The sequence below is a fragment of the Ranitomeya imitator genome, chromosome 4 (assembly GCF_032444005.1).
Source record: "Ranitomeya imitator isolate aRanImi1 chromosome 4, aRanImi1.pri, whole genome shotgun sequence".
In the NCBI taxonomy this organism is placed as follows: Eukaryota; Metazoa; Chordata; class Amphibia; order Anura; family Dendrobatidae; genus Ranitomeya; species Ranitomeya imitator.
The window spans coordinates 232,860,574-232,874,824 of record NC_091285.1 but is presented as its reverse complement, the minus strand read 5'-3'; the positions used below and the strand labels follow the sequence as shown (position 1 = coordinate 232,874,824).

At 39.6% G+C, this 14,251-nt stretch overlaps 1 protein-coding gene across 11 annotated transcripts in view; it reads right to left on the bottom strand.

Moving 5' to 3' along the window:
- The window catches only part of PPFIA2 (PTPRF interacting protein alpha 2), a 570,637-nt gene that overhangs the window by 144,386 nt on the left and 412,000 nt on the right, over window positions 1-14,251 (bottom strand). For all 11 annotated transcript variants that reach the window (XM_069764416.1, XM_069764417.1, XM_069764412.1 and 8 more), the window contains 2 exons: window positions 6,118-6,339; window positions 5,285-5,431 (listed from right to left, as the gene is read on the bottom strand). In XM_069764416.1, coding sequence (XP_069620517.1) covers window positions 5,285-5,431; window positions 6,118-6,339 — 369 coding nt within the window. The remainder of the gene's footprint in view (window positions 1-5,284; window positions 5,432-6,117; window positions 6,340-14,251) is intronic.

Genomic DNA, 14,251 nt, shown 5'->3' with positions numbered 1-14,251 from the left:
TAGAGAGGTCCCATTACCATACGATATGCCACATTCCCTCAAGAAGGCCTCTTCATGGCATGGCCAATGTAATGTCCAGACCAATCTCTAGCCATCATTGCAGACAAGATCAAAACAGGACCCATTGCTGAAGAGGGTAGCCCTCCATTCAATCTTCCATTGCTATGCTCTATGATAGACTTTGAGACCAAAGGCGTGAGAGGTAATGGAAGACTTGTGTCTGAACATCTGGATTGCAGCTCAGTGTAGTGCAAACCCTTTCTGATGGTTCATGTTTGATGCCTTAGTTTTGGCAACATAGTTTTGTGACGTCCAAATTTTCTTGCAGTACAGAATGGATCATTAGTGAAACTATTGGTGCGGCCTGTTCTCCAAAGTTTAACAGGAGCTGGATTTTAGCCGGACAACATGTCAGCCTGCGTGTCCTAACTGTACGGCCATTGTCTTTAGCGTCTTCGGACTTGCCTCACGTCGAGAACATCTAGGACATCATTGGTCGGCAAATGCAAATGCAAAGGACACTGCCAGTAGCAGATTCCGATAATTTGTATGCCAAAGTACATTCACCATGGCAGATCATTCCTCACACAACCATTAATGATTAATGCTCACTAATAGCATGCCAAGCCATGTAAGTGTGAGTATTTCTGCTCATAACACTCACATTTGATATTGAATACATCAGGATGTTTTGAAAATTTTGTTTCCATTTATTCATCATTTGCCTACGAGTAACATGACTATCCACCCTGTGATTTCCATAATTCCACAACTTTTTTCTTCATGGTGCTGCAATTTTGATATTGAAAAATCTATTTAGATACATATACTGTATATTTGTATAAAATCTAAAGTAGTAACTAGTATCATAACTAATTAAAATTTTAGTCTGTGTCATCATCCAATAGTCAGAATCTAAATAACACATATTAAATCATAATTATGTTAAAATATAATGACCCAAAATATGCAATGTCTCAGGCATCATCTGAATAAAAATACTAATTAGCATTTATTCTCCATACATTTTCTTTTCATGTGGAAGAAGTTCTAAAGAATTACAAATGAACTATGCAAAAACAAGACTAATCATAAACAGTCCTTTCACAGAAAACAAAAAAAGCTTTAATAAGCTGAATGCTAGATCAGAAACTCTGAATGTTATTGATGTTTGCGCACACCTGGGACTTAGTTTTCGGCTGCCAGCACAACAAAGGTAATGTGCTATTATTTAGGAAAATCAATTAAAATAATGAGCAAAACTATTACTATACTGTATATAAAGTAAGACAGCCCAAACACCCTGATCATAGACACACCAGAGATTAGCACCACACCAGGAATAATATTAAAAAATCTGCTTTTATTACACAATTCAAGTAGCAACAATTAATTCATTAAAACATGTATCATATAAAATCAAATGCTAGTACGCACCACAGGACATATAGGAATGGTACAATAACAGCAAACCCAATATTACATCAATAGATCCCGAATCAAAATAAAAACTGTACTTTTTAAATGTGCTATATAAATGAAAAAATATATATTTCACAATTCACACAATATAAAGTGCAACATATTAAAAGGATTAGATTGCATATATAAAAAGTGCATGCATGTAACCAGCAATCGTAAGCCCTGCTGAAAAGTGCTATGTGCCAAAAATAAAATACATATGCTCCTAAAGGTGCTTACATGCTCCAACAGTCCTGAGCCCAAAAAGTGCTAAGTGCTATGCATATAACCAGCAATCATAAGCCCGGCTAAAAAAATGCTTTGTGCCAAAAATAAATAACATATGCTCCTAAAGGTGCATTATGTCACCCCCCTGACAAAGGAAATTGTCCGAAACGCGCGTTGGGGTGCGTTACCACAGGACTAAGCTACCCAAAGGTACTTTTTTGGGCTCAGGACTGTTGGAGCATATAAGCACCTTTAGGAGCATATGTTATTTATTTTTGGCAAGGAGTCAGGCACAAGGAAATGAAAGACGATAAAATGTGCAATGAAGGAAAATAGTGAAAGAAAAAGTAGACAGTGAGCTAAAAAAAATAGCAAAAGAACATGATGAATGAAAAGAAAAAAACTAACAGTCAAAAAAAGGAACGCTAAGAAAGTAGAAAAAAAGCATTTAAAAGGTTTTCCAATCTTTACAGAGGATACTGTCAGATAGTATTTGTAAAAACAAGCACTTTTGCAATATACTTCTTAAAATTTGCAGTTGTTCTTGACATATTAAAACTTTATTTCTCTTTTGTTTACAGCTTGTTGCCTATGTAAGGAGGTTGCTTTCCCTGCTCCTTGCCTGGAACCACTTAGTCAGACAGCTGGGTTGTTGGGGGGAAGACTTTCTGCCCTGGACAGAGGGGACCAGGTGACTGCTGGGAAGAGAGAGGGGTGTGGTAAAAAAAAGAGCGGGAGAGGAGAGAGAGGGCAGCGCGCCAGAGAGGGCAGGCTGCAGCGCTGTGCTCCCCTAAAGGTAGTGCTCCCCGTGAGGGCACTGAGGCTGAGAAACCCACCATAGTGAAGGCTGTATGTGAGGGTGTAGAAGCGGAAACCTCCTGAATAAGAGAAGACTCTTCCCCTGACAGCTCAGAGACAGTGACCCGGGCGCAGCCCCGGTGACCGCAGTGACAAGCAAAGATCCCTGAGTGTGATAAGTAACTGCCCAGTGTGTGTGTGACATCCTTACTACAGAGAAACTGCCAGGCTAACATACAGAGGCTCCTGCAGCAGTGACTGAGACTGTGCTACTTCCTGATTTCAGTTTCACTTTGAGGATAAAGGGCTGCAGAGGCTTAATCCCGGAGTCTCCAGTTCCTAGGAGACAGAGAAGAGACTTCAGGATCTTCAAGCGCTGCTGGTGACTGTATCCACGTTGGAATAAGGACCCTCAAGTCAGGACCTCCCTGGATTGATAAGTTACCAGAACATTCGTTAACCGTTTGCGATTCCGCTTAGCTGTTTACTGTTTGCTTTATCTCTATTAACCCCCTGTTTAATCCCTGCGAGGAGAATCTTACTCCTGTTAATAAATTCCCCTCAACAGTTGGTCTGTCTGTCCCGTGGTGACATACTCAACCCTGCACTCTATTACACCTAGGAGACTGACCACCTGTGTTGTGTCGCTTGTAAGCACTGCGCTGAAGCTGGCCAGGATTATGAGGTAACAGCAAGCTCCAGTGATCCTTGCCAGCTTCAAATTAGTACATAAAAGCTCAAAAGAATAGAACAGGAAAGGTCATCACTATCTGATCAGTGGGGTTTCATTTTTGTTGGGGGTGGATCTTCAGTACCAGACGCTGCCACTATAGAAATGACAAAGCTGCTGTGTTCCAGCAGTTTTCGAAAACTTCCCGCTGGTGCCAGTAACAGCTTATTGGCAAGGGTATGGGTGTCGATAAGATTTTGGCTTATCCTATCCCCTTTAATGAGATCACCAATATGATGTAGGGAAACTTATAGTTCAAGCAATGCTCCCTTGGAAAAAAGTATGAAATTACCCAGATGAAGACAACAGGGTATTTAGTGCCTCCTCTAGCAATCCTAGAAGTCATGATTTAGGATATAAAGCCAAACCAGAATCTTCTCCAAAAGAAAATTACTTCTTGAAATCCCAAGTCATATGGCAAAGCCTTTTAAAGGGTTAATATTGACTACAAAGATTGCTACTTCCAGTAGGTGGTACCAGACCTTGTTCAGCCTATGTGAGCAGACTATTTGCATACCTTTTATCCCAGGGACTATTACTTTACCTATAAGTCTCCCTACACCAGCTTGGTGGTCTCATTACTTAGAGCCAGCTTCAGCACAGTGCTTAAGACCTAGACAGAAGTAGTGGTTGGTCTATTGGGCAACAAGCTGTAAATAAAAGGCAATTCACAAATCGTTTTCCTAGGAAGAATTGCATGGTCAGAAGGCCCACTAAGGAAGCGTGGAGGTACCTATAATAAGAAACTTTACCCTTTAAACCCTCTGTCAACAGTCCCTCATCCAGCCAGCAAGTCTCCTATTTGCACTGCTGAGGAACGAGAACCACAAAAAGCAATCTGCAAATGGAGGTCTATTCCTTATACAGAAGATTTTGGTTTGGCTTTATATTCTACATCAGGTGGTAAAGCTCTTGAACAGGTCGATGTTAACTTCTAGGATTACTGCCTCCCACAGGTGGCACTGGAGACCTAGTTATCTTCCCTGTGAAGATGGTACTTGCCCTCCACAGTCAGGATATGTTCACTTCTGTTCCACTAGAAGCAATCGACATTAATAGCTAGAAGTTCCAACAGAGCAATGGTTGAAAAAATATACAAATAAAGGAATATGATTAACCCCTTCCCAACATGACGATTTTCAGCTTTTGTTTTCTCTTCCTCTTCTTGCAAAAACCATAACCAGTTCTTTTATATTTCTGTTGACATTTCTGCATGAGGACTTATAGGTTGTATTGATGACACCATCAATTTTATTATGTGAAGTAATGGAAAGTAGGAAAAAAATTCCAAATCAAGCAAAATTGCGAAAAAAGTGCAATTATGCAAATGTTTTTTGGGTTTTGTTTTTTGAGTTTATTATACAGTAAAAATTACCTAGCAATATGATTCACAAGGTCAAAACAGTGATTACAGTGATACCAAATATGCACAGTTTTCTTTTTTTTAACTTAAGTGGTAAAAAAAATCTGAAATGTGCAAAAAAGAAAATGTGCTTGTGTTGCCACCATCAGAGACCCATAACGTTTTACATTTTTGGTCAATGGAGCTGCGTGAGGGCTTGTTTTTTGTGCCCTGATCTTACTTTTTATTGATAACATTTTGGAGTAGATGCAATGCTTTGATAGTATCTTATTGTCTTTTTTAGGTGTTGCAGCGGCTGAAAAACTGCAGTTCTCATGTTTTATTTTTTTTCTCAATTAAGCATTTACTGATCGGATTAATGAATGTGATATTTTGATAGATCTGACTTACCAAATTTTTATATTTATTTATTTCCATGTATTTATTTCATTTAATTCTCAGCTGTTAGAGGTAAATGATGGCTGAATAATACAGCCATCATCTGCCAGCAAAGATGCGGGCTCTGTTGCTGAGCCTGCATCAGTGAACGGGACCCAACATATGATGTATCCTTACGGCATATGACTCATAGGCGTTATTGGATATTTTATATAAATCTATGCATGTTTTTGACATGTTTATATGATAGGCAAGACATTGTGAAATTTGGATGCATTTCCAGGGTTACTAAAATACATGCAGTAAAATTGTAAAATATACTGAACCTGACGTAAAATAGCTTCTTTATTTGCCAGCTCGTTTTCCAGCTTATCATTCATATCATGGATGGATGTTGATTCCCTCTGGGCACTGAGATATCTCTTCTCAAGTGTTGTGATTCGTTCTTCCATATCTTCTTTCTGAGCCATAGCCTAAAATTCGCAGAAGTACAAAGTAATATTCATAAATGCAGACCAAGCAGTTAAGAGCTTCAGCGTTTTAACGTAAACATATTTTGAAAGACCGACCGGGGACTATGTGTCTTGGCTGACTAGTTCACTGTGGTCCCTGTCCGGCTTCTCTCCGCACTCATCCCCATGGCTGATAGGTCTCTTCCTATGTGTGTGTATAGAGAGAGACCTGATAATCAACTGGAGTGGGAAGGAGAGACGTTGAGTTTTTTAGAGTACAGTCATTTCTGGTTGCAATCGTGAAGCAAATGTTTGATTTAAGCTGCACGTGATTTGGGCAGCATGATAGGTTGTCTTTAAGTTCATCATTCTATGATTAAATAGACATTTTAGGACACTGCATACACCTCTAAGACCCCTAATATGACTAGGAATATTACAGTGAAGTATTCATGGGCTTAATGCTTATTTTCCACCTGCCCTTATTGGAGAGAAGAGAAGAATTCACCCATTCTGCTATTATAGAAGAGGCAATTAAATGGGAGTCCTATCATAGATTTGTATTGGTGCTGAGTAATTGTTTGAGGTCCACTGGACAAAGATGAAGAATCTATTATCATTTTATGTACAAGTAATGTACGAACATGCACAGATACTCATGGGGACTGTGTTATATGATGCAACAATTCAAAAGTACGTAACCTTACCTCCCTAATGTCTCTCTGATATTTTGTATTCATTTCCTCTGTTTTTACAAGGTCTTTTCTTGCAGTTTCTGCTTCCTGTTCAACCTCCCCAACCCGAGCTGACAATGATGATAAGCGTTCTTTCATCTGGGTCATTTCATAATTTTGCTTCTCCAGCAGCTCTTGAAGTTCCACCATCTGACTGGCTTCATCATTCGAATCAATGGAGCCGTTTGATAACCTCTGTTGAGACAGTGGATGACAAATACACTTTTTAGATGAAATATGAGAAACAGATGTCAAATGCAGGTTTAGGTCTCAGTCAAATGTCTGTTTTTCACATATCTGTTCAATCCATGGGTTTTTTTGCAGACCGTGTGACCGCAAACAATATCATGGAGACATGGACTGTATCTCTTTTTTTTCTTAATGGAATCATTGTATAACGAATAGCAAAGTAAGTTTCTTGCTGCTGGTGAATGAAAACATTTTATATTTATACATTTATAGTTCCTATAGGTCATTATACAGTATTTTGCAAAACAAACAAGGGCATAGCTCATAAAAAACAACTCTAATATACTGTACTTAAAGTGGTTGTCTACTACTTGTCCCCTTGTAAAATAAAAATAACATATACTTACTTTTCACATTGGCCATGTTCCAGCGATCTCAGCATCGGGTCTTTGATGCCATTTTTATGCTCTGTGAGCCCTGCAACCAATCAGTGGCCTTACTTCTTCCATTTATCCAAGGTTCCTCCAAAGGAACTAAGAACACAGCAGCCCAATATCGGCCGAAGATTGGGTGCGGGGCTCACATAGCATAACAATGTCACATGAGCCCTGGGAGACCCGCAGTGGGAGATGAGTATACTTAATTATTTTTTAACAAGGTTGATTACTTCATTTAAAAAGGGGTTGTCCAGGCAGTGAAGTACACCTTTAAAGGGAAGTTGTCATCAATAAATGACCTATTGTTACATTTAGGTTTTTGTGTTACATGCAATTTTTTTAAATGTTGGAAACATATTTTTTCATATCACAATCTTTATTAAAAAACAAAGTTAGTATTTTTTCACAGTGGCTACTGCAGCTTGTTTGAAACTCATACTTCCTGTCCTTTCAGGAGATGTTTTTTACAACACCCCTGTGAGCCAGTGACGGGTGTTACATGTGAGGGTCGTAAGTGTTAGTCTTGGGCAAACTATATGTCCAATGTAGATTTAAGAAAACCTGCTCTGGACTTTTGTGTCTTTAAACGGACTACAGGATGGTAGTGGGGCAGTCCATTTCATTCTCGGCCCAGGTTTTCCATGTGGCCCTGGCCACAGATTCCAGTTAAAAGCCCTGCAGTAAAGGGTTTGGGTGTGTTATGGTCAGATTCAGCGTCAGTCCGGTGTCTGCAAGAGTACAGAGCAGAAAGCTCTGCAGTGCTCAACCTGTGTGAGGCAACACAGGCAAGGGGAGCCAAACAGTCGAAGGAGCTGAAAGGCCTAGCAGCCACAGCATACACGGCGGTGCAGTCGCCCACGGCAACCGGTCTTGGAGGTGGACTGTATTGTGCCAGGCTGTGAACCGGAAGTAGACTGTTCCATGTGATGTGAAGGTGGACTCGCGTGGTTATTGACTGCAAACTGGAGGATATGGTTCCCGGCTGCGATCCGGAGAATATTGTGTACTGTGTTTTGCTGTGAGTTGAATGTTAAAGAGACTTTTGTTTTGAACTTTGCTGGGTCACTTGCTCATCACTGCACAGCATGGATACCGCAGCACTACACCCCTTATTAGGATAGTCAGGTTTACAATGGAAGGCGATGGCACAGTTAACCTTGCTCCCTTTTTTTCACAATGGTCTTCACACAGGCTCATTAGACTAAACAAAAGATAGAGTCGGGATATGATCATTAGGCTATGTACATATGTTGTTTCCTTAAACAAATGGAAGTTAGAACCTAAAAAAGTTCCAGTAACCAGTGTCACGCCATACTGATGACCTGTCATTAGAATAAGTGGAGTACAAGACCGGGCACCCCTACCGATCACCTGAAAACACCTTGTGTGGCAGCAGGACGAAAACACATGACACAGAGTTGCAGAGCACATCTCCATTCAATGTGTAGCTGTTTTCAGCTGATCCGTTATTATACTAAATTATAATGCTTTATAAGATGGTTTTGTATATAAAACAAGTACCGTAATACTGTTACTGAGAGAAAGAATAAAAAAAATTAAGATGTTTAGCGATACCTTCTAAGTAACCATGTGAGGATTGGAAACAAACATAACAATATTGTCAGACAGGAGATAAAAAAGGGAAACAGAATGCCAAATAAATAGGACAGGAAACATATCCCAAGGAACTTGGCTGCACTCTGTAATATTGTAGCAGGGGGTAGAGTTATAAAGAATTTTCTGCCCTAGAATAATCTGGCAATAACACCTATACTAGCAGAAGACACAGCTGTCACTCTGTTCAGCATTTTACAGATCTACAGCTATATCAGAATGCTTTTGTGATTATTGTTTTTGTTGCTTTAGAGTGAGGATTTGATATAGGAGTTCAATAAGTTCATTACTATAGCTGTATAGATGTAGCAAACGTAATATGTAAGAAAATATTTTTTTTCTGTCAGTTTCATTGTAAGAAATTCAAAGCTGCTTGCTATCTTAGATTATTTTTGACAGCAACATTAAAAAAGTTTTAATACAATTTCTGTATATCACAAATATGGGATTATTTTTGGATACTTAGGGCTCATTCAGACAATTTTTTTTCTTGCATATGAAAAAATAATCAATTTCCACTTGCATATGGTCAATTTATAAGTTTTTACCATCATTGATTTTCTGAGATGCCACGCTAAAAAATGTTTGCAAAGCTTTTCCTACTACCCATTGCAATGTTAAAAAGGACAGGACACAGATTACTCGCAGGTGGTAATGTATACTCACAGCACCATAGACTACGGTACTTTGCGTAACTTTACATTAATGGCTTTTTGGTCAGTGCGGTCCGTGAAGAAAATCGACAGCACATGGACAGCACTCAGACTTTTGCAGGTGAAACTTACATTAAGGCCAGGTACAGATAAGGACATGTAAAATAGTTTTGAAAAATGAACTATTTTTGTCCATATTATGACATGTCATCTGTCTGTGTGGTTTTTTATACATCCGTATGACATCTGTTTTTTTCATTAACAAGGTGTTAAAAAATTGGAACAATTATAGCCTTGGTATTCTTAACTAAGAGAGAAAAAATGTATTAAAGCGTCACTCTAGCATTCTGTTTTTTTTTTTTTTCATTTTACCACTAATCTACATTTTGTGCCCCTAGTCTAATACTCACCAGCAGCTGCCTTCATCTTTTATCCCCACTGCTCCAGGTTGTCTTCTGCAGGTTGTGACCTGCCAGATCACTTCAGAGTTTGCTGGGTGAGCCAGAGGTCACTTCTCAATGTAAGTCTATGAGAGCCAGAATGAGGCTTCCAGTCACTTAGAAGTTGCGGTGACAAGATGGCGGATCGGGAAAGGCAGAAGGTGTCAGCTGGTAGGTAAATACTAGTCAGGGAACTTAAATTAATAGCACCACTACAGCGCTGAAATAAAATAAAACTCTGGAGTGGTGCTTTAGCATGAAAATACACACTATGTATCCAAGTTTTATCTACATCCTACAAATATTCAAAGTGATTTACAACGATGACACAGCAGATGTCTAGGCGGTGGTCCAGTTCTGTCAAGACGAATGCCAACTTATTCTCTGATATGGATTCCAATGTTTCAGGGATGTGTCGTCTCAGGTTGTTCCTGTCCTGTGGCTGCAGGGGCAGATACAATGAATCCTTGATGTAGCCCCATAAAGATTCATACATCCACATTTTGTGGTCCATACTTGGATTTCGATCCTCAGACCAGCCACAAGTCTCCTGACCAGAACTTAACAGCTTCATTTATGCTGACTACAAAACACAAACATGTGAATCGGGGAACAGAAAGCAGTGATCTGTTGAGATGCCAGTATTGTAAGGCTAGGTTCACACTGCGTTCAGTGTCCCCATTAAACGGACTACGTTACACCGCGGCATAACGCGGTGTAACGTAGTCCATTAACGCCACCATTGAATGCAATGTCGGACACCCACAATACGGCCACATATGCGTTGAATGGACTGCACTAACGCAATGTGAACCTAGCCTAACCGCTTGTGACGGGAAAGGTAGAACCCAATGGTGCTGTGGCTTAATTTTAAATATATGAATAATATGACCTCTATAGATCTTAATGTTTATTTATTCAAGAGTAAAACACTTTTTGTAGTCATGGTAATGCATATGCACCATACATTGTACACAGTGCAAACATAGCTGCTACTTTCAGATACTTGATCCCATCATTATTTCTAGCATGGCTGAGCCAACGTTCCAGTATAGCTTCATCTTGCTGATATAATACGCTTGACAAATCTTCCTATATCAGAGGCATACGTGTCACGACTCTGATGTCGGGTGTCCCAGGACCAGGGTCTCCTCCCCTGTCTGTAACGCTAGGGGTACCCTGGATTTCTTCTGATGCTGACGATGCCACATGCCTTGCCTTAGCTATTGAACTCGCCCTCAGTCTGTACCCTTCCCTCACCCAGTGAAAAGGGGAGTAGTAGTGTAATATACCAATTAGACTAACATGGTAATACAAACAGGACATAAAAGAAAATACTAATCATACAAATATACATAGACAACAGAGGAATGAACCGGGGAGTGGAGAATGGTGTTAAACTAAAATGGAGAAGGAGAAGAATTATCACACACTGAAAACCAAGCAACAGATAAATCTACCAAATGTCTTCTCCAACAACAACCAACAACAACCTCCAGCCATGCAGCATAAGCTACTCTGACAATGAGTGCTAGCCAGGGCCCAAATTATATAGGAGATGGGAGCAGCTAACAGTGTGCAGCTGAGAGCCTTAACACGGGAAAGCTTCCAGGAGCTCTTAACTGATGCAGATCAACACCTGCACTACTATAAGAAAATTACACCATTTAATATGAAGGTGAAGTGCTTCCAATCAGTGGAGGAGTAGGAGAAATCAGATGCAGCAGTCTTCTGGCTCCTCACTGTCACGGTAAACCCATGACAATAAGTAATTCCTTTAAAATGTCCAGCTAGTAGTGGCCAGTGACAGTATCCTCTGCAAAAAAGGCGGCACAGTAGACTTTGCATTATCTCATTCCACTTAACATGTTTATCTTGTCCCTCATGTGCTCAATAAGGACATACGTTTTTTCTGAGCTTCGAATTCTAACGTTGTGGAGATTGCCCTTCATCCTGAGGTGAATGGTGGCTTAATCACTGAACAGCAGCCTGTCAGTAAATTCATCCTCTTTCTTTCTTTCATTCAATTGTCTTTTTATTGAAATTTTTTAAGAATAATAAAACAGCTTCCGGTGAATATAAACAAAACAGGTTACATAGATTTAAATGTAAGATTTGCATAGTAGACATTAAATATCCACTTTAAAAGAAGACATTTTAGAATTATTATTATAATTACATGTATTTTTGGATTCTCTTATTTTAACTAACCAAGGTAACTTTTATTATTAAATAGAAGAGATAAAAAGAGATAAAAGAAGGAGGAGCTTGGGAGAGAGAGTGTGAGAGGATAGAGGGAGGTGAGGAAGGAAGTGAGGAAAGCAGGAGGGGGAGGATCGGCAACCCTCTGGGACAGTTGTTTATTTATGGTGATATTGTAGAGTGGAATGTTGATTGAGTTCTGAATTGGGTCCAGGATCTCCAAATATTATGAAACTTACCAGTGGTATGATTGATTCTCGAGGCCAACTCCTCTATGTGATATAGCTGTTCGATCTTGGAGTATATTTGTTGTGTGGTAGGTATTGTTTTAGAGTTCCAAAATGCCGGTAATAGGGATTTTCCCGCCTCCAGGATAAATTGGGCAAGTTTAGAAGCATTCCCATCTCTTGGCCAGATTGGAAGATTTAGAAGGACAAATTCCAGTTTCAAGATCATATATTTACCCATTATTTTGTGTATAATAGACGTTAACGCTTTCCAGAAAGTGGAAAGAAGTGGGCATGACCACCATATATGTTTGTAGCTACCTTCATCCACTCCACATCTGCAACAATTGGTGGTCGAGGAGCGGCTCCATCTCTGCATTCGTTTGGGTGTCACATACCATCTGGTGATAATTTTAAAGGAGTTTTCTTGAATGCGTACGCATTTAGAGGGACCATGCGAATGTCTATATATATGATTAATTTGTGATTCAGAAAAGGAGGTACTTAAGTCTTTTTCCCATCGGGCTATATAGGCTCGTTTCAGTGATGTGTCCATTTTTAGTATAGATTGGTATATTATTGAAAGAATTCGAGTTGGTGGTTGCGTTCTGGCACATAGTGTTTCATAGGGGGTCAGAGATCTATTGATATCGACCAAGTGGTAATTCTGGCGGGAAAGATGTGAGGGTTTGCCATATTGCAAAAATGTTAGGCCTGAGAGTTCGGGGATTTTGCGTATTTCTTGTAGGGGAAGAAGGGCTCCATCTTTAAATAGCTGCTCCAATGGAGTATGTGCAGCTCGGATAGGAAGTGAGACCAAAATGTCTGTGATTTTAGTTAATGGGGATAGGGAGGGGGTCAGAGCATGGTGAAGGTTACCCCATATCTTTAATGTAGCTAGTGTATGAAGGTTTGTTGATTTAGTTATAGTCGGATTATTGTTTTGCCCTAGTGAAATGGAGCATAGTGGTAAAGTGGACATTGCTTCTTCTATTTTGAGCCACTGTTTGTCTTCTGTGTTTCTGATCCAGTGGATCGTTCTAGATATATGTGTTGCTTGCTAGTATTTTGCAATATCTGGTGCACCCATTCCACCCATGTCCTTTGGCAGTGTGAGAGTTTTAGAATTAATACGCGGTTTACTTTTTTGCCAAATATATCTAAAATATAGGGAGTGTATTTTAGCTAGGAAGGAGTAGGGGATTTGGATAGGGAGCATATTAAACACATAGAGAAATTTTGGTAGAATTAAACTTTTTAAAATGTTTTTCCTTCCTATCCAGAATAAAAAATTGTCTTTCCAGGACCCGAAGCATGTAGTCGTGTCTCCCAATAGATGATTATAATTAAGAGTAAAAAGGTCTTTATCAGAAGCACATATCTGAATGCCCAGAGAGGTGGATTGCATCAAATCTACATATCCCTTTCCCTGGCAACAGAAGTCATCCTCTTTCAATCAGTTCTGCTTTGTCGTCTGTTTTCAACTCCTGAAGAATATGTAGCCTGTATGGCTTACAACGCAGATGTTTTCGTAAGACACACACTGTGGTTTGTGGCACATGTACAGTTAGGTCCAGAAATATTCACTCAATTGACTCAATCTTGGTGATGGGGGCTCTACATGCCACTATTTTTTATTTAAAAATAAACAACTGAGACACAATTGAAGTGTTGACTTTCAGGTTTCATATAAGAGTTAAATAAAAATATGCAACCATATTCTACAAAACCTCCTGATTTCAGGGGCTTAAAAATATTTGGACAAAATAACTTTATAAGAAATAAAATGTTCATTTTTAATACTTTGTAGAGAATCCTTTGCAGGCAATGACTGCCTGAAGTCTGGAAGCCATGGACATCACCAAACGCTGGATTTCCTCTTTTGTGATATTTTGCCAGGACTTTACTGCAGCCGACTTCAGTTGTTGCTTGTTTGTGGGTCTTTGTGCCTTAAGTTTGGGGTTCTGCATAAGAAATGCATGCTTGACGGGGTTGAGATCTGGTATTTGACTCAGTCATTGCAGAATATTACACTTCTTTGCTTTAAAAACTCCTGTATTGCTTTCACAGTATGTTTTGGGCTATTGTTCATCTGTACTGTGAAGCGCCATCCAATCAACCTTGCTGCATTTGGCTGAATCTGAGCAAGAAAGTATAGCCCTGTACACTTCAGAATTCATCCGACTGCTTCTGTCTTCAGTCACATCATCATTAAACACTAGAGACCCAGAGCCATTGGAAACCATGCATGCCCATGCCATAACACTGCCTCCACCATGTTATACACAGGATGTGGTTTGCTTTGGATCATGAGCCGTTCCAACCTACCTCCATACCTCCATATC